Here is a 20357-nt window from a genome sequence, read left to right on the forward strand (position 1 = left end):
CGGTTTCTTCGGGCCTCCGGGACGCGTGCCAGCGCCTGGGGGCGGGCCGAGCCGGGGCCACACCCACCCCGGCACCGCCCCGCACACCCCTCCGAGGTCCCGCCCCCTAGGGCCTACGGAACCCCATAAGAGACAAACGGCTCCCTCCTCCGCTTTCGCCTTACGTCCTGCTCACGCGAGACTTGGGCAAGGCGGGGGGCGGGAAGGGAGCCGGAGACACAACAAACATGGCGGCAGCGGCTGCGACGGTGACCGAGACGGCGGCGGCGGCGGCGGCGGTGGCGCTGAACAAGGCGGTGGGGGTTACTCGGTCCGGTTGTCAGGAGGTGAGTGTCAGGTTGCCGGCTCAGACGGCGGAGAGGCGGCGGAACTGGGCCGATGAGAAGGAGCGGCTGGAGGCGAGAGCGGGGTTCGGCGGCGGGCCGGCTGATCCTGCCCGAGACTCAGCCCCGGCGCAGAGTCGGGCGTGGCCGGTCCGCAGGCGGGGTGACGGACGAGCCGGGACTTTCTTGCCCGGAGTGCGCGAGGCTGCGGGGCCCGTGGCCGCCAGAACCCAGAGGGAGCGGCACCCGCACTGTCGGCGCCGTCGGGCAGGAGCTCTGAGGCTCCGGGGTGGGGCTGCTGGTCTGGCTCGAACAGGTGGTGGTGCGGGGGCGCTCCGAGGTTTGCTTCCTGATGGGGTCCCCGGGGCCGAGGGTCAGCCCAGGCGCGCGTCTCCTAGGTGTTCCGAACCCTGTGGGGATGTCGCTCCGAATCCTGAAGAGGATGCTTTCCCGACGCCGGTCCCAGGCTGATCGTTGGGAAGGAGGACTTTTAACACCTTCGTATCTTATCTGATGATCCTGCCGGTGTCTCTTTCTGCTGCACGTGGACTCTGCTTTGGGGAACGTGTGAGGTTTGGGAAGGACATTGCAGCAAAGGACTGTCCAGGTTCATTGGGGTTTTAGGGCTCTTGATAAACTCTTGAGGGCGAGTAGCCAAGCATGTTCTATAACTGTGGCTCTGAAACTAAACGGGTTCTGGCTGACACTGACCACGTGGCCCCTTAGAGTCCCCTTAATGTGTTAGCACCCGAGAGAAGTGTGACAAGCAGGAGAAGAAATAAAGGCATCTTCAGTTGTGAGGTTTCAGGAAATTAAATTGTGAGGTCTCAGTTTTGAAGATACAAACTTCTTGAAAACAACTTTTTAAGCATCCGGATTAATAATTTTTAAGATTTCCGTTTATTTTGGTTTCTGTGGTGTTTTAAACACAGCTAGAGACTAATATATTGATGGCAGTTCGTTACAGTGAGTCGAGATGTTCGGTGTTCCTTTCCCCTAGCGGTCCAGGATGTAACCCAGAAAACCATAACTGTTTTGAGTTGTGATAGACAGGATAATAAAGATAGGATTCAGGTGCACCCATGCTGGGTGTGCGTGGTGGTTTTTTTTTAACCCTTTCCCATGTCCCAAATAGGGCTAATGCATTGTTTTTATGCAACTGATCAGCTGATCGGTATCCTGACCCTTTTAAATGTGCGCTGTGACCAAATGAAATTAATAAATTTATGAAGACGTTAAAAATTTTGCCAAAAATGGAACCTTAATCCACCAGAGAAAAAACAATAGTCACACTAGTACACATTATTCTTTGGTGCTCCAATGGAGCTTTTGCTGAAGTGAAACTATTGCTTTGTTCCTGGGTTATCTATCAGCTTAGTGGGTTTTTTTAGCTAATGGAAATGGTAAGAATGGCATAATCTATTAGCTTATTAAACCTGTAGATGCTAAATAAGTTTTTGTTTTAAAGTTTTGATTTGTGGTGTGCCCTTTTTTTTCGTTTACAGACCTCTTTATGGCTTTTCAATTTTAGTTGAAATTCATTCCCTCCATGGCCTTTGGGAGATGTGTCTCTAGAGTAAATTTCAATTACTCTACATTTCATCAATGTTGGAGTGGCAAGAAAAAGGAGGAACTGATTTGGGGGGAAAAGGTTAGATCTTATAACTTCTTTCAATACAATTTTATTTATGTTTTACTTTGGTGTTATGTTTTCTGATTTCTCAAAGCCTAATGATGTCTCTTTTGCCTTCAGGAGTTTTTGACAGTTCTGAAATCAGGAATTGTATTCTGATTCTTTTTGAAAGCCCATGTTACTCTATATAAACCAAACCTTAGTCAGTCTTCTGTATCAATATGTAGTATATAGCAGAACATATCTTTCAGTGACCATGATTATTAGGCTATGGAAGTAAACACATCTGTTGAACTGTAATCACTTTATGTGTATAGGTCTGCCTAACACCCACGGTAAGTTATTGTTAGGTCACAATCCAAGCAGGGACTCCAAAATGTTAAGTTAGACTGTGGGGGGTGGGGGGTGCCTGTGATCCGGTCATGCGCAAAAGATGCACAGAAGTTAGATTGGAAAATATAATTTATTTAGAAAGTACATTAGAGTGAGGAGGGGGGGCAAAGCTAGGAAAACACCGCTTGGCCATAGCTAAACGAACACATGGCCCATGCTTTTAAACCTTCCCTTTTATGGGGGCAGTTCATTAAGGTGATTGGGTGGTGGTCTTTTCCACGTCATCATGAAGGGGACAGGTAAGCATAGGTACTGGTGATAGTAGGCAGATGGGTGGGTTAGTCACATGATTGCTGCCATGTTGATGGGGTCTGTCCTGAAGATCTGATTAGGTTAATTTGTTTCTTATGCAAATACTTGAAATAGAAAAGCTAAATAGAACAAAACAAGCTGGGGAGGGGTTGTAAGACAATTATCAATAGCTAGTACCTCTGAGGAACCAGCTCTGTTCTTGATTAGAGGGTAAATTAAAGTGAACTGCTAGAAAAACCTGACAACTAGGCAGTGTTAAAATGGATGCTCATTGGATATATTAACTCCATCTTATGTCTTTTTAATTATTATATGTTAGTTGCTAAGCACTGTATTCTTCCTTATGCTTAAACTAACCTATAAGAAGTAACGCATCAAAAAATTCTGGCTGAATGGAATGTATTTTACTGTTTCCTAACTATGTTGTTCTCAAAATTCTTTCATAGTTTATAAAAAAGATAAACTTTGGGAAGAAGGTAGGTTAAAGAGCCTCTTCCCTGGTTCTTTCTTATTTTACCTCTGTGTCCTAGTTGCCTTCTAATTTGTATCTCAATGCCACTATTTTAAATTATTAGTTCCTGGTGAAGAGGTTCTCAACGTGCACATATGTGTATATACACATATATAATTGTGTGTGTGTGTGTGTGTGTGTGTGTGTGTGTGTGTGTTTGTATTGATCAACAGCTTCCCATTTATAATATGAGACTAAAGAAGAAAAGCCCAAGGACCATACAAGATAAATCCTTTATCAGAAACCAAGGAAGGTCAGAGAATAGCTTAAATTGCCTGCTTGAAGGTGAAGAGGTTTTTGTGTACTTTTGGGATATCAAAGCTTAATTTTCAAATTCCTCTTTTTCCTCCATTGACTTTGACAGCCTCTAGTTGTTTTGATAGCATTATTTTTAAATGAATATATATAGAGCATATATTTTGAATGAATAATTTGTGGGAAGCTATTGGCATAAAAATACTTTAGGTATATTCTAGCCAATTTCTATATAGACATACACCTGTACCCCATGAAATTCCACACTAAACTCAGCTTAACGGGAGTCATCACATGAAGGACTCAGAAATGTTGCTATATCATAAGGAACAGCAATCATAAGATATGGGAATATTCTTCTCTTTGGATGATATGATTAGATATCTGTCTTAATTCAGGCTGCTACAGTAAATTAATATAGACTAGGTGGTTTAAACAAACATTATTTCTCACAGTTCTGGAGGCTAAGAAGTCTAAAATCAAGGTGCCAGCAGATCCAGTATCTTGGGAAACCCTTTCTGGTTGTATATTCACGTGGTAGAGAGCAGAGAGAAAACAAGCTGTCTGGTCTTTTTTTTTTTTTTTTTTTTTTTTTTGAGTTGGAGTCTCACTCTGTCACCCAGACTGGAGTGCAGTGGCCACTCCCAGCCACCGCAGCCTCGAGGCGCTGGGCTCCAGCGATCCTTTCGCCTCAGCCTTCCAAGTAGCTGGAACTACAGATAGCGCTACCACGCCCGGCTCATTTTGATTTATTGTAGAGATGAGGTCTTGCCAAGTTGGCCAGGCAGGTCTCGAACCCGTGGGCTCAGGCAATCCACTCACCTCAGCCTCCCAAAGGTACAGGATTACAGACTGAGCCACCGAGCCCAGCTCTTTTTTTTTGAGTTGGAGTCTCACTCTGTTACCCAGACTGGAGTTCAGTGGCCTCTCCCAGCCACTGCAGCCTCGACCTGCTGGGCTCCGGCAATCCTTCTGCTTCAGCCTTCCAAGTAGCTGGAACTACAGGCGCACGCTACCACGCCCGGCTATTTTTAATTTTTTTATGGTAGAGATGAAGTCTTGCCAAGTTACCCAGGCGGTCATGAACCTGCGGGCTCAGGCAATCCACTCACGTTGGCCTCCCAAAGCGCTGAGATTACAGGCTGAGCCACCGAGCCTGGTCTTTTTTTAAAAAATGAGGACACTAATCCCATTCAGAGGGCTTCATGCTCATAACCTAATTACCTCCCAAAAGTCCCACCTTCAAATATTATAGCATCAGAGGTTAGAATTTCGATTTACAAGTTTTGAGGGATACAAACATGGCTAATATTAGTTAGCAGAAGGAGTATATCTGAGTTGGAATAACACCACTGAAATCTATGATAATATTGGAGAATGCTTAAATAGATATCTTTTTCAGCTGACATGATTTTATGCATTGAAACTCTGTGTAAAGTAAGTTATCTGTTATCTAACAAGCTCTAAGATGAGTTTATGACAGTAGGAAACTGAGTTTGTGGATTTTCTAAAGTATATTTGTTATGTTTGCAAAAGTTTTAAAATTTATCAGTGCCTTTGAGGCATCTACAGGTATCAGTTTATTTGTGGAATCCTTAGATTAAACTTTCAGTCTTGAAACTAATGATTATTCTATCAAAGGCAAGAAAATGGCTTGGGTAGAAAACCTTTATTTTCTTTTGATAATAGGGAGTCTTTTGTGGTTTTGGATTTTTTTTCCTTCCATTTATGGTACTCAAGAAATATGTCTTCAGATGTAGAAAGCTGGGTTTTGAGCCTAAGACTCTATTTAGCTTTGGACACCTTTCATTCATATGGGTCTGTTCCACTGACTCAGGCTCTTTAAGGGCCTGTCATACCCTTGTATATGGATACATGATAGAGGTGGTACAGGACAAGGGGGCACAAAAGTGCTTAGGATGAAGTGACACTTATTTTTATCTTTTGTGGTACTGTTGTTGTCACCCAGGCTAGAGTGCTGTGGCCCCATTATACTTCCCTGCAGTCTTGACCTCCTGGACTCAAATGATCCTCTTGCCTCAGCCTCCTGTGTAACTGGCACTACAGGTGCAAGCCACCATGCCTGGCTAATTGTTTATTTTTTTGTAGAATTGGGGTTTCACTATGTTGCCCAGGCTGGTCTCAGGCTCCTGGGCTCAAGTGACCCTCCTGCCTCAGCCTCCTGAGTTGTTGGTGATTGGGGGCTTAAAATTATAAGCTATATTAACACATTTAAAATTCTAATTAAGAATAGTTTTCTTTCATGTTAGCAATGTTACAATATTTATCGTCCCTATTTCATTGGCATCCTTTTTTTTTAGTTCTTCATGGATTATGACTGAAAGGCAACATACAATTTATGGCAGGGAACACGGTGAAATTTGTAATGTGACAATGTGATAATAGCCAAGGCTGTCAAAATATGCCAGCCATCCTCTGTAATTAGGCTCATTTGTGTTCTTAAACTTGAGGTGCATGTCTAAAAATATCATTTTCTTCTGCTAACTTACTGGCAGCCTTGTGTGTTTTTATTGCACTGTCACATGTTGTACTGTAGCAGTGTTATGCTTTCTAATCAAGATTTGGTAAGGTTTATCTTGCTTACTGAAGCATGTCAAAGTATATTCAGACATTTTCCAATGAAAATGTATCAGTTTTCATGTAAACTGATTGACAAGAAGTGGTGCTAAGTCGATATGTAAATACTGGGATTTTTTTCTTAATTACATTATTTATAATTAGAACACAGACAATCTACAGGACCTTACAGCCTTTATACAATCTTATTCTTGATAATTCTTTCTTATTGGGAAAGTTGAGCTAGACTAAAGCAAGTAACTTTAAGAAGTAGCCTAAAAGTAAAATAAGAAGAGATGAGTTGAGAAATTGTAAATTGAGATATATGAATTAATGAGATTAAGATAGAACGTGTTTGTTTTGTTGTAACTAAGGAACAAATAAATACTCAGTATATTCTCCAAACAAGTTGATGAGCTGGTAGAAAGGGGAAAAACTGAATCTGGGACAGTGAGGAATTTTTTAATCCAAGTTATAACCATTTTTTACTGCAAAAATAATCATTAGAAAAACAGCTACTATCATTGTCTGGGAGCCTACCATATGTTACACATGTTACAAAAAACTTTATGTATATTTACCTATAAAACTTAAGATAGTACTGCAAGATGGTATTATTATCCCATTTTACAAAATAGGAAACTAAGGCTGTGAGAGGCCCCTCCTGGTGAGTTTGACCTAATATCAAAATATAGTTGTCTGTCAGTATCCAGTGGGGGATTGATTGGTTCTGGGATCCCTTTCAGATACCAAAATTTGTGGATGTGTAAGTCCTAAATGTAAAATGTGTAGTATTTGTATATAGCCTACATGTTCATTCTCCCATATATTTAACTCATCTCTAGATTATTTTTAATATCTAATACAGTATAAATGCTATGTAAATAGTTGTTATACTTTAAGCAATAATGACAAGAAGAAAGGTCTGTACATGTTTACTGCAGTTGCAACCTCCATTTTTTCTGAATATTTTGATTTGCGAATGGTTCAATCAACAGATGTGGAACCCGCAGATACAGACTGTATTCTATTTACCCAGAGGATAGACTTTTAGTAGCCCCAGTTTACTAGAAAACAGTGAAAAGAGACAGTAATAGAAATAATTTTTTTTTTTTGGTTGGAGTCTCACTCTGTCGCCCAGGTTGGAGTGCAGTGGCACACTCATAACCACCCCAGCATTGACCTGCTGGGCTCCCATGATCCTTCTGCCTCAGCCTTCCAAGTAGCCAGAACTACAGGCACGCCACCACACCCGGCTAATTTTTTATTTATTGTAGAGATGAGGTCTTGCCAAGTTGCCCGGACTGGTCTCGAACCTGCGGGCTCAAGCAGCCCATTTGCCTCAGCCTTTCAAAGTGCTAGGATTACAGGCTGAGCCACCGAGCCCGGTCTCAAATAACTTTTAAAAGCCCTAGGTAGCGTCTAAGAAGGTAGGAAAGGAACTATTCACAAATGTTGCATTAAAGAAAAGTAAGAATTAAGTTACCTGCAGGTCCTTGTTTAGCTAAATACGTTCAGCATAAAGAACAGATTAGATGTAAGGAGAAAGGAAGACAAGAAGTATGAAAATATATCAGTCTGTGACTAGGAAATGTTAAGGAAAGCAAAAACAGCCCTGTGTTCTTCATTAGTTAAGTTGTTATAAAGTCTAATGATTCATAGTAGTAAAGGCTTGGTCTGGTTCCATTAAATTTTTAGTTAAGTCTGGTGAAGTCAAAGTTTTGATTATTAAAAAGTAGGTAAAAGTTATTGTAAATTAAAAAATGCACTTTTTATGGAATCCCCTCATTCCTCAACCCCATAGTCCTGCCATTTAAAATCTTTGGCTGAAAAGGACCAAGAACAATCCATTCTTGAAGAACAAAAGCAAAGCTAGGGGATTTAAATTACTGCGATATTAAGATTTATTATTAAGACTGTATGGTATGGCTGCATGGACAGTTAGGCTAGTGGAACAGAATAGAGAATCCAGAAACAGCTCTGTGTGTGTATGTATCATTCTCTCTCACAAACACACACACACACACATACATACATACATACATACATACATACATGTATATATATAAATGTATAAAACCACCTGATTTAGAAAGGAGGTGCTGGAGCTTAGTCAAGAAAGACTGGTCTGTTAGATGCACATTGCTGGGACAGTTGGTTATCTCCTTGGAAAATAGTATGCTTTGACTGTTACTTTACACCATACACAAAACTCAATTCCAGATAAAAATATGAAAGGTTGAAAAATAAAAACCAAAAAGCTTTTAGAAGAAAATATAAGGGAACGTCTTTAAGTAAGATGTTGGCAAAGATTTCTTAAAAAGGACATATACAACTCTAAATGTAAAGGAGAATGGGTAAGCTGGACCATATTGAGAACTTATGTACATCAAAAGTTACCTTTAAGCAAGTGAAAAGGCAACCAGAGTGGGAGAAGATACTTAAAATACACATCTAATAGAGGATTCATATCTAGACTATTATAAAACACTCTTACATATTAATTAGCAAAAGATCACTTAGGAGAAAAATAAGCAAAAGATTTGAGCAGACATTTCACAAAAGAGGGTATCTAAATGACTAATTAACATATTAAAAAATACAACTACAATAATCATCAAGGAATATAAATTAAAACTAGTGTGATACCCCACCACACACCCACAAGATAGGCTAAAATGAAAAAAAAAAATACACAAGCGTTGGTTAGGACATGGAGCAGCAGAACTCTTGTTAACTGCTAGTAAGAATGTAACCTGGTATAATCACTATGAAAAACGATTTGGCATTATGTAAAACTGAATATATACATGCCATTTGATCCAGCAGTTTCACTCCTATACATCCAACAGAAATGTGTACATAGTTAACCAAAATACATGTAATTTATATGTTCATAGAAACAACTGCCAAATACTGGAATTTATCCAAATGACCTAAAAACAGTAGACTAGAGAAACTAGTTGTGGTTTAGTCACACAATGAATTATATAGCAATGAAAATGAGCCAACTTCGGCTGCATGCAACCCTATAGATTAAAATTATATTAATCTTAAAATTACAGTGTTGAATGACAAGCCAGACAAAGGTTCATAGTGTATGATTCCATTTAACTAAAGTTGAAGGACAGACAAAATATCCACAGAGTCAGAAGTCAGGATACTGGTAACCCCTAGTATTTGAAGAGTATATAAGAGGGCTCCTAGGGTACTGGCAGCCTTCTATTTCTCGATCTTGGTGCTAATTTCATGGATGTGTTCACCTTGTAACAACTCATTGAGTGCCACCCTTAGATTTTTGTGCTTTTCTGTGTGTACGTGAGACTTCAAGAAAAAGTTAAGCATATATACTGAAAAGTGAATACTTTTTTTTTTTTAAGTTGAGAGGCTCACTCTGTCGCCCAGACTGGAGTACAGTGGCACATTCATAGCTCATCTATAGTCTTTAACTGCTGGGCTCAAGTGATCATCCTGCCTCAGCCTTCTGAGTAGCTGGGACTACAAGTGTGTGCCATCACGATGGGAAAATTTTTTGGTTTTTTTTACAGAGGTAAGGCTTCGCTATGTTGCTCATGCTGGTCTCAAACTCTTGGGTGCAAGTATTCCGCTTGCCTTGACTTCCCAAAGTGCTGGGATTACAGGTGTGAGCCACCACACCTGGCTGTAGCAATTTTTTAACTTTGGATGCCTACTACTGACTATTAAAGGTGAAAACTTTAGATTGCAAAACTCATCGCATAGTTTGAGATTAGAAAAATAATTTTTACCATAAATTGTATTTAAAGGAGGATCATATTTATTTACACGAAGTATTTTTACTGGAAGAAAGGACCTTTTGTCTCCCAGGTATTAGACTTCCTCATCTTGTTCTTACCCGGAAACTTCTTGGTTATTTGATTTGTGATTATGGGCCATAAGCCTATATGAGGTCCTTGTTATTGCAAAACTTACAAGAAACTTCCCCTCTCTACACCAGCTGTGTGTTAGTTTGTTTTTCCCTTTTTTTCCATACTTGGAGTGGGTAGGATGATGGGTGGTAGAGGTGGTGATTTTGGTATTTCTAGAGCAGGGGTTGGGAAGCTGTGCCCTGTAAGCCAAATCTGGCTCAATGCCTGTATTTAAAGTTTTATTGGAATACAGCCACACACATCTGTCTATGGCTGCTTTTTAGTTACAGTGACAGAGTTGAGTAATTGCATCTAGATTCATGTAAATAATATGATCTAAGAGCCTTTGCTGGTAGGCACTTGCCACATGCAGCTATTTCAATTTAAATTAATTAAATAAAATAAAAAACTCAGATCATTTGTATTAGCTACATTTCATCTGAACGTCTTTTGTTTTTTCCTGCATTTGTAATTTCTTTCTGTTTTCTATGACTAAGTGTGAATCCCAATTTATATTTAGTTATTGAAGATACTGATTTTTCACCATTTTGTGTATGTTTTCTGTTGTATCTTTTCTATAGTGTCTTGCACAACATAGTTTTTGTTACTGTTGTTTCACTATGTACTACATCTCCCTAAAAAGTGTGAAATTATTTCAGTTTATTTTTTCTAGGCATAACGAACTGTAAACTTTAAAAAAAGCAAAGATGGGTGAAAAGAAACCAGAGCCTTTGGACTTCGTGAAAGATTTTCAGGAATACCTGACTCAGCAGACCCATCATGTGAACATGATTTCTGGATCAGTCAGTGGGGACAAAGAAGCAGAGGCTCTTCAGGGAGGTAGAGTCATCTTTAATACTATTAAATAATTCGTTTTTTATAAAAGTATTATTTGCATATAGTTATCCATACTATGAAGACCACTACTCACTAATGTGAAGCGTTCAGTTTTTTTCTAGAAAGATATAGGACTTTTTTCCCCTGATTTAAACATGTCAGACCTTTGCTGAGGGATCATGCTTAATATGGTCTAGAGATGCATTATGGTCTTGTTGGAAGGTTAGGGGTTCTAGGCACCCTTCCAGTCCGCTGGGTTCTGAGCTAACACTAGACTCAAGGACCCCAACAAGGAACAAAATATTAACTTCATTAAACAAGTCAGCCACCAGTAAATCTGGATTAGATCTGAGACCAGTCTTCCCTCTTAAAATGAAGAAAGGGCTGACTGAGTTTACCCATCCAAGAAGAGAAACTCAAATAGCAAAAGCAGTGATCTGCTTGAGCCAACAAGTAAATTTTGTTTACTCTGCTTGCCACACAAAAACTGGAATTTATTCCTCACTTAGCTTGGGGTCAGCAGACTATATCCTGTGGCCTCATCTAGACTACTGTTTTTGTATGGCCTGCAAGCTAAGAATGGTTTTCACTTTTTTTTTGCTTTTTTGAGTTGGAGTCTGGCTGTCACTCCGGCTGGAGTGTAGTCGCACACTCATGGCCGTCACAGTCTTGACCTGCTGGGCTCAGGTGATTCTTCTACCTCAGCCTTCCAAGTAGCTGAAACTACAGGCATGTGCCACCATGCCCGGCTGATTTTTTGATTTATTGTATAGATGGGGTCTTGCCAAGTTGCCCAGGCTGGTCTGGAATCCGTGGGTTCAGGCAATCCTCTCACCTTCCAAAGTGCTGGGATTACAGGTGCGAGCCACCGTGCCCAGCTGACTTTTACATTTAAAAATAGTTGTAAAAATGTCAGAAGGAGAATAATGTTATGCTACATGAAAATTCTATGAAATTCAAACTTCAATCTCCACAAATAAAGTTTAATTGGAACACAGACATGTTCATTTGTTTACCTTTTTTTTTCCAAGACAAGGCCTTGCTTTGTTGCCCAGGCTGGAGTGCAGTGGCACAGGCATAGTTCACTGTAACCCAGAACTCCTTGGCTCAAGGGGTCTTCCCACCTCAGCCCCTGAGTGCTATAACTGTGCACCACCGTGTCTGGCTAATTTTTTAAATTTTTGTAGAGATAGGGTCTCACTGTGTTGCCCAAGATTGTCCTCAAGTGATCATCCCACTTTGGCCTCCCAAAGTGTTGGGATTACAAGCATAAGCCACAGCTCAGCCTGTTTATATATTTTGTATAGCTGGGGTTTTTTTTTGCTAAAACAGCAGAGGTGTCCTAGAGATCATGTGGCCCACAAAGACTGAAATATGTATTTAATGTCTCACACCTATAGAAAAAGTTTTCTGACTAGGTGGTCTAGGTAGGTCCTCCTTATAATCCACGGACTGGCAGCAGGGACCAGGCATCAACCTGGGAGCTTGTTAGAAATGCAGAATGCCAGCCCCCACCCCACATCAACTGAATCATAATCTGTGTTTTAGTAAGGACCCTCAATCCTCCCCCCAAGTAATTCATGTACACATTAAAATTTGAGAGTCATTAGCTTGGGAAAGCAATGGGGGAGAGAGTGAGAGAGACTAAGCCTCATCCTTCCAATGCAGTGGCCCTATTGGATATTGGCCTTGTCCTAACCAGCAAAGTCACTTCTCTTCTCTAGTGAGGAGCAGAGGAAGCAGTGAGTCAGGGGGCTTGAATTATGCACACCAGCACTGCTACCTCTTGAGATGGAGTAGAAGACCTTTTCCCATAAAGCTATAGGTATAAAAATTTCCCTCCTAACACTAGTGCATATGTTCCCAAACTGAATTCAAGAGACCAGGGTTACAGTCCCAGCTGTTTGTTGGTTTTCCTGATTATGAGCACCTGTCCTTTCAGTTTCTTTATCTATACAAAGTAGTAGTCAGATAAAAATCAGACAGCCAAACAAACATCTTTTAGCTCTGAAATACTTATAGTCTTTACATTCAGAGGTATCAGAGAGAGTACTTTATGTGTTTAATTAGAACTTTGAGATCCTAAATGTAACCCAGAATCTAGAACATATGTATAAAGGTGGGACAATAGAAGACATATTAATTGCTTTAGACTACAGTAAGTAGAATTAGGGTCTTGGAGATGATTTGACTGTCAGTTACAATTGTAGCAGTGGCTATGGTATTAAACACCTGTGTGTAAACTGTGCCATCACTCTCAGTAAATCTCTTTATTCCCCTCTCTCCATACCTGTTCACTTCTTCAAAAGCATGTTGAAGACTGATACAATTTATGTGTAAATAATTTGAGGTCCCTCCTATAAAAGATTTTCAGAATATATTTGTTTTTCTTTAAAATTAGCCTCAGTTCAGAAAGTCTGTTATAAAATGAATTTAACTTTTTGGGAAGTGGACTATCAATTTATGAAAGATTTTCAACCACTGAAGACTAAGATGCTAAATTGAGTTGATTCTGAGATGCATAATTTCTTCTGCTATACTTTGTTTATAGCTGGAACAGACGGTGACCAAAATGGACTTGATCACCCATCTGTTGAAGTTTCCCTGGATGAAAACTCAGGAATGTTAGTAGACGGGTTTGAAAGGACGTTTGATGGGAAGCTCAAGTGTCGGTACTGTAACTATGCCAGCAAAGGAACAGCCCGGCTTATTGAACATATTAGAATCCACACAGGTAAGGGAGAAACAGCTGGAGAAAGCATTTCTTTGAGGGCAGGAAAGAGGCCAAAGAGAGCAGGTCGGTTTGTCCCATAGATAGTTATGATTGTTCAAAAATGAAGGTTGATGTAAGGTTTGAATAAATGGGCAAGTTCCTTCATTTTTACAAAGCAACATACAAAGTGGTGAGAAGTGAAGCCCCTTGCAGAGAGCTGCTCCTTCCTTAGCCCTTTTCCTTCTTGATTCATGCCATCTCTCAACATCCGTCTGCTTCTCAGGTTGGGAAGGCTAATGCTAAAAGCAGGATGAAGTGATGAAGTATTTTTATCTGTATCTTCACTCTTATGTTCCAACTATAGAAAGGAGGGAAAGTTTCTATACAGCTGCAGGCTGTACTGCTAATCCCAGGTCTCACCTTAGCCCTCCCTTCTCCTAAGAAACTTTCCAAACTACACCCTGTCCCTGCCCAAGACCTGGTCAGATATCCTTCTTGTCATGGCATCTTGTGCTCAATTCATTACATCATTGTGGCCTGAGAGCCTCTTGAGGACAGGGATTATGACGAGACTATCTTCGTACCCCAGAGCCTAGCAGGGCATCTGGCACATACTTATTAGATGAATGACTCTATGTCTCATATTCCAAATGTTTTATTTTGCATATTTGGGTCTTCAGTTAACAGCATTAACTAAAATTGTTCCTTCTGGCAGCTGACAAGTAGGAAAATGGAGGACATACTGACAATTTTGAAGGGACACTTTGTATAACTCATACCTGGCCTAGGAAGCTCATTTCGATTTTGAGCTTTCTATTTCTTATAAGGACTTTCTAAAAAAAGCTTTCTTTTTTGTATTTTTAAGGTATATGCATATATGTGATAATATGCATGTGTTGGTGTATAGATGTATATGTGAACATACAACTCTGAGACTTCTTTTGATAATATCATGATTATGTAGAGACTATTACTAGAATATTACTATTTCTGTATTTCATCTTTCTTCAAATGCCAGTTGAAGCCATAACAATTTTTCAATTACTATATTCTTTTCTTACTTATATTTTTAAATAGAGACAGGGTATCATTATGTTGCCCAGGCTGTTCTCAAACTCCTGGCCTCAAACGATCCTCCTGCCTTGGATGTCCAATGTGCTGAGATTACAGGTATGAGCCACCATACCTGGCCTCAATTTCTGTACTCAATTTCTACATTGACTAATAGAATATAGATGCATATCTCAAATTGTCGCTGATGAGTTCTTAAGCTTTATTTCAGCTTGTGGGTTTCTTTACAAATTTTAATAATCTCTTAAGCAAATGTGAATTTCTTAAAAACCTTTTTTTTTTTTTTGAGTTGGAGTCTCACTCTGTCACCCAGACCGGAGTGCAGTAGCCACTCCTGGCTACCACAGCCTCGACCTGCTGGGCTCTGGCAATCCTTCCGCCTCAGCCTTCCAAGTAGCTGGAACTACAGGCGCGTGCTACCATGCCCAGCTCATTTTTTGATTATTGTAGAGATGAGGTCTTGCCAAGTTGCCCAGGCGGGTCTCGAACCCGTGGGCTCAGGCAGTTTACTCATCTCAGCCTCCCAAAGCACGGGATTACAGGCTGAGCCACTGAGCCCGGCTTAAAAACATTTTTAAAATCATTTTCCAAATCCAATGAGTGAGCAAACGTGAAACTTTGCATAAATAATCTATTCCTGCAGTCTCCTCCTCATTTGTCTTTTGAAACAGGTGAGAAACCTCATCGATGTCACCTATGTCCATTTGCATCTGCTTACGAGCGTCATCTGGAAGCCCATATGCGTTCTCATACTGGAGAAAAACCATACAAATGTGAATTATGTTCCTTTCGCTGCAGTGATCGAAGTAACCTGTCCCATCATCGAAGGCGCAAGCATAAAATGGTACCAATTAAAGGTACTAGGTCTTCCTTAAGTAGCAAGAAAATGTGGGGGGTTTTACAGAAGAAAACAGGCAATCTGGGCTATAGCAGAAGAGCACTAATCAACTTGAGTCCACCTTCCATGGTGGTTCAGAAACCAGACTACCTTAATGATTTTACCCATGAAATCCCAAATATCCAACCTGACTCCTATGAAAGTATGGCGAAAACCACACCAACTGGTGGCCTTCCAAGGGACCCCCAAGAACTCATGGTTGACAACCCTTTGAATCAGCTCTCAACTCTAGCAGGACAGTTGTCCAGTTTGCCACCTGAAAACCAAAACCCTGCATCCCCTGATGTAGTTCCCTGCGCTGATGAAAAGCCTTTCATGATTCAGCAGCCCTCTGCCCAAGCAGTAGTTTCTGCCGTGTCAGCAAGTATTCCTCAGAGCTCCTCTCCCACAAGCCCTGAACCCCGGCCATCACATAGTCAAAGGAACTATAGTCCAGTGGCGGGTCCAAGCAGTGAGCCAAGTGCACATACAAGCACTCCTAGCATAGGAAACAGCCAACCAAGCACTCCGGCCCCAGCCCTGCCAGTCCAGGACCCTCAGCTTCTGCACCACTGCCAGCACTGTGATATGTACTTTGCAGACAATATCCTTTACACTATTCATATGGGATGCCATGGGTATGAAAATCCATTTCAGTGTAATATATGTGGATGCAAATGTAAAAACAAGTATGATTTTGCCTGTCATTTTGCAAGAGGGCAACATAACCAACACTGATTGAAAATATTCATATTATGTTTTACTTGGTTTTTGCCTTTTTGTGTTTTGTGGGGTTTTTTTGTCATCCCTAATAAGGTATCTGCTAATTTGAAGTTTAGACATTACATTTATAGAACATGAATTTGACAATGGAAATAAAATTTTCCCATTTTTTTCATAAAATTCTGGTTAGGGTCATTTATATATTAGAACAGCTAGACATATTGGTGTCGCTTTTTTCTTCATTTAGGCATTTGAGAATTGGAGTGCAATCATAATTTTATAGGTGTTCATTTAAATTTCTCACCTTTATGGTCCATAAGAACTTCAAGGCTTATTCATACTTTTGATATTTCAGTATACATTGAGCTATATGTTATTTCTGCCATATTTAAAAAATGATACAATAAATTATTTTCTCTTACATAATCTGTTACAACTTATTTCAGTATTTAGTAAAGAAATTGCCTTAAAAATCACTCTTAATTGAAGTACTATTTAGTTCACATATCTTAAGATGAATGAGTAGTTTCATTTCAACTGATAATAGTAAAGCTATTTCAGTGTAGTAAGTTTTCCTCTTTCCACAAGGGGAAATGTAAAATAGTTCTTATAAACATATGAGGTGAAAGTCCTGAAAAGAAATGAAACTTGACTTTAAATCGAAAATTGTGTTTAACATTTAAAATATGTTTATTCAATTTCTAGTTTAAACATGTCAGTTTTGCATTGCATCTTTATTATAATTTCCAGATGGTTCTTAAAAACCACAGGTAAATACACTAGAATGCTAAATGCCTTGTTTTCTCTGTTGGAACCTTTCATGTAAATCCTGCATTCTGACATTATTCATGTCAGGAAAGGTTGATAACTATAGTGAGAATCTGTTATTCTTCCTGTTCCTTTGATGACCAAAGAGGTATGGTGGAAGTCATTCATCTTATTATTAAAATGCAATTCCTAAAAAAATCTCTGAAAATTCCTTTTCCTGCCCTCTATCCATTGTTGTCCATAAATTCCAAAACAAGGTGGGTATAGAAACACGTGGGAAAATGTGATGGTGCATTCATATTTATAAAAATGAGGATGTGTCCAAAATGAATTCTGGTCTTCTTTTCCGAATTGGCCATTTAAAATATTTTCTGTGGATTCAAATTTTTTTATTTGCAGTTTTACTTCAAGTACAGTGACAAAACTATATGGAAACTGATTGAATCATTACCTTAGTAGGAAAGGATAAAAAGGTATGAAAATGAATGTAAAATGTATTTAAACATGATACTTAATTTGTTTATAAAAATAAGACTAAGTAAATCTAGAGTAATTCATTTTGACTAGGAGACTTGTTTTTTATATTGTGTACTAACTAGCTTTGAAGAGAGCTTGGTCAAACAATAAAATATATTGTTACTAACTTGGTTTCTGTGTACTTTGCAAAAATTTTACTTTTTGTTTGGTTCATATCATGAATGTGCTCCTAATTGGCTTCTTAAAGAGACTAGCCTAACTATTAAGCATCTAATAACCAAAAGGTCCTCTATTCTTATAGTAAATAGAAGGGAATTACTGGTAGTATATGCCCACAAAAACCCCAAGTGCCAAGCTAATGGATCCTCTGCCCTCCCTTCCAAATGCTAGAAAGCCATTGTAATGAATTCTTGTGGTTTAGTGTCCATCCTAAGCTACTGCATTTTTTAAAGAGCAGCATCAAGGACAGTTTCTCCAAACTGGAACTCTTTTTGTCAAATCTTGTGAATCCAAAATTTTGCAATTCTACTTTACTCTGTTGCTTAAATCACTCACTGCTCAGATCCATTTTATTTTACTGCAGCAATTTCCAGATGTATAACTTGACCCCCTAGTATTTATGAACCGCCAGAAAAGAAACAGGTTGTCATTTGGAAGTTTTTGTTATTTTTTTCCTTCTATTATTCAAATAAAAGCAATATCCCCAAAATGGAAAATTTTCATTAAACAGAGAAAGAACTATCTTATTAAAACCAGCTTATTAACTCTATATTCTGGGCCAAATATATTTTTTCTAATAACTAGAGATGGATGATTTTAAGGTGTATTTTAATTTAAACATGGAAAATTTTTTTCATAATTACAAAATAGAATATAAAATTCTATTTTTTTAATTACTTAAAGAGCACAGTTGGTATCCCAAAGGTGTCAATGCTTAAAAGCTACAATTATTCTAAATGCACTAAAATTTCGAGGGAAATATACCTTAGAAACGTTTTTAGTATTGTATTTTTTAAAAGATTTAGGATTTTATTTAAGTTTTCTGAGTTAAATTCTTTATTTGGAAAGATGTTCCAATCTTCCTTTATGTATTGAATATGTTTCTGTCATTTTTAATCAAATATTTTATAGAAATGAGTTTTTGGGAAAAGTTTAACATTCACTATTTATAGTACTTTGCCATTAACAGGCAGTGTTCTGAAACTAAATTTATTTTTGTTCAGTGAACATAAGTTTAGATTTTTATAGCTCGTAGATAATTTATCTCCACTAATATTTTTTTAAGAAACTGTGAACAGATTAACAGGGAATAACTTTATTTCAGATTTTACTAATGTAGTATGAGCTACAACTTCTTGAAATTCAAGTAAAAGCTAGACTTTTACTTTGAAAAAATTCCATTGGATATTGCCAGTGCTGTTTCATTTTAGAAATGTGTTCACTATTCATCTGCAAAATTGTTTGACAAAGAGAATATTACAAAAAATATTCAGAGATAAACCTCATTTTTAGTTTTACAAAAATATTTATCAAATGAATGTTATTGAACATTTTTAAAAAATTCCCTGCTAAAGACTTTTTTCATTAGTCTTAGAGGGTATATACTTTCTAAAACTCATTTTCTTTAATATGTAATTTGATGTAAAGAACATATTTTGTATGCAAAAGCTATAACTTGCATTATGGTTGTAAAATACACTATATTGTTTAGGGATTCCAAAAAGCAGTTTAATGCTGAAATAACTTTATCTAGTGTGTAGTTCATATTGTGAATGAAGCTTTGCTTTTTGTAATATATGAATAAAAAAATAACACTTTCTAATGACCTTGATTTTTTTTTAAGTGATTAAATTAGTATTTTAGTAATTTTCTGCTAGTAAAATGTTAAGTTAATACAAACAATAGATACTATGGCTACAGTGCTTTGAGTTTCTAAAATACCTTACACCCAAGAAGATCTATCATGAGTTAAAAATCATGAGTTAAAAAACAGCTCCATACAGCTGCAGCTTGTCTCCTTCCTAGTTTCTTCTCTTTATTCAAGATCCATTTGACGTCTGTCCCCTAAGCGTTCTGGCACATAAATGAGGACTGCTGCCTCTGTGCTTAATTATCCATGTCACATCGACAAGGGACTGACTGAAGTATTATAATTTCTGTTATGACAAATGGATCCTTTAACATGGGCTGATTTTTTTCTTTTGAAAAAAGAATGGCTTTTGGCAATGTACATTATTGGCCTAAAAAACAGTAATATAAAGTTGTTGTTTTGACTAGTTTGTCAAAGCTTATCAAGATCAGACACTATTGAAAATTCAGAAATTTTAATGCTGCTTTGAAATATACTTCTGTACAATATTATCTTTCTCATAATGAAAAAAAGAAATGACATCTGATATATCAATGGTTTGTTGAGAGCACAGATATTTTTTGTTTCCTTGTCTTAGGTCTTCCAAAAACTCTGCTTTGAGCTTGTTAAGTTCTGCTGCTAGAAGCTTCAAGTTGTAAGGAAGCACTTGTTCATCTAAAATAAAAAGATATTCTCAAATTACTTGTGTAAGTTAAGCAATCTGGGTTGTCTAATGACAGTAGGAAATTAATTGATTACTTTAGACAAACTAATAATCACAACTGAGTTGGTGTAGTATATAGACAAAAGGTCATGTTAATGTGATTTGCAGCAGTCATCTGAAACAGTTCAAAGAATTTAATTAACTTGCTATGAAATACCTATGCAGAAAAGACAAACCTGACAGGGACTTTTTTGTTGTTGCCAAGAACCAAGATTGCTGACTCACTACCTCAAGTAAAAACTAATAAGTAGAAAGGCAAAAAAGCAGCGATTTAGATTTGAAACTGATAATATATAGAACAGCAGTTCAACATAACTTTCTATAATAATGGAAATGTTTATTCAATAAGCAGCCACTAGCCATATGTGGAGAGAGTAATTGAGAAACTGAATTTTTACTTTTTTGTTAGCTTTATTAGGATATGATTCCTATACCATATAATTTACCTATTTAATCTATAATACAATGGTTTTTAGTATATTCACTG

At 38.3% G+C, this 20357-nt stretch overlaps 1 protein-coding gene across 3 annotated transcripts; it reads left to right on the forward strand.

The window, feature by feature from the left end:
* Positions 1–165: 165 nt before the first annotated feature.
* Positions 166–17463, forward strand: IKZF5 (IKAROS family zinc finger 5). 3 transcript variants are annotated; one of them, XM_021718553.1, is made up of 5 exons: positions 166–326; positions 1829–1974; positions 10505–10671; positions 13220–13402; positions 15124–17463. In XM_021718553.1, exons 3-5 carry the CDS (start codon positions 10539–10541, stop codon positions 16065–16067), a joined length of 1260 nt encoding a protein of 419 aa, XP_021574228.1. In that variant the 5' UTR covers positions 166–326; positions 1829–1974; positions 10505–10538; the 3' UTR covers positions 16068–17463. The 3 variants fall into 3 exon arrangements, with proteins under 3 accessions (XP_021574228.1, XP_008068796.1, XP_021574225.1); XM_008070605.2 differs by having other exon boundaries at positions 187–326; positions 10491–10671; XM_021718550.1 differs by lacking the exon at positions 1829–1974 and having other exon boundaries at positions 209–326; positions 10491–10671.
* The last annotated feature ends 2894 nt before the right edge of the window (positions 17464–20357 follow it).

This window comes from Carlito syrichta, unplaced genomic scaffold (genome assembly GCF_000164805.1).
Source record: "Carlito syrichta isolate Samal-C Ts95f unplaced genomic scaffold, Tarsius_syrichta-2.0.1 Scaffold111653, whole genome shotgun sequence".
Taxonomy (NCBI): Eukaryota; Metazoa; Chordata; class Mammalia; order Primates; family Tarsiidae; genus Carlito; species Carlito syrichta.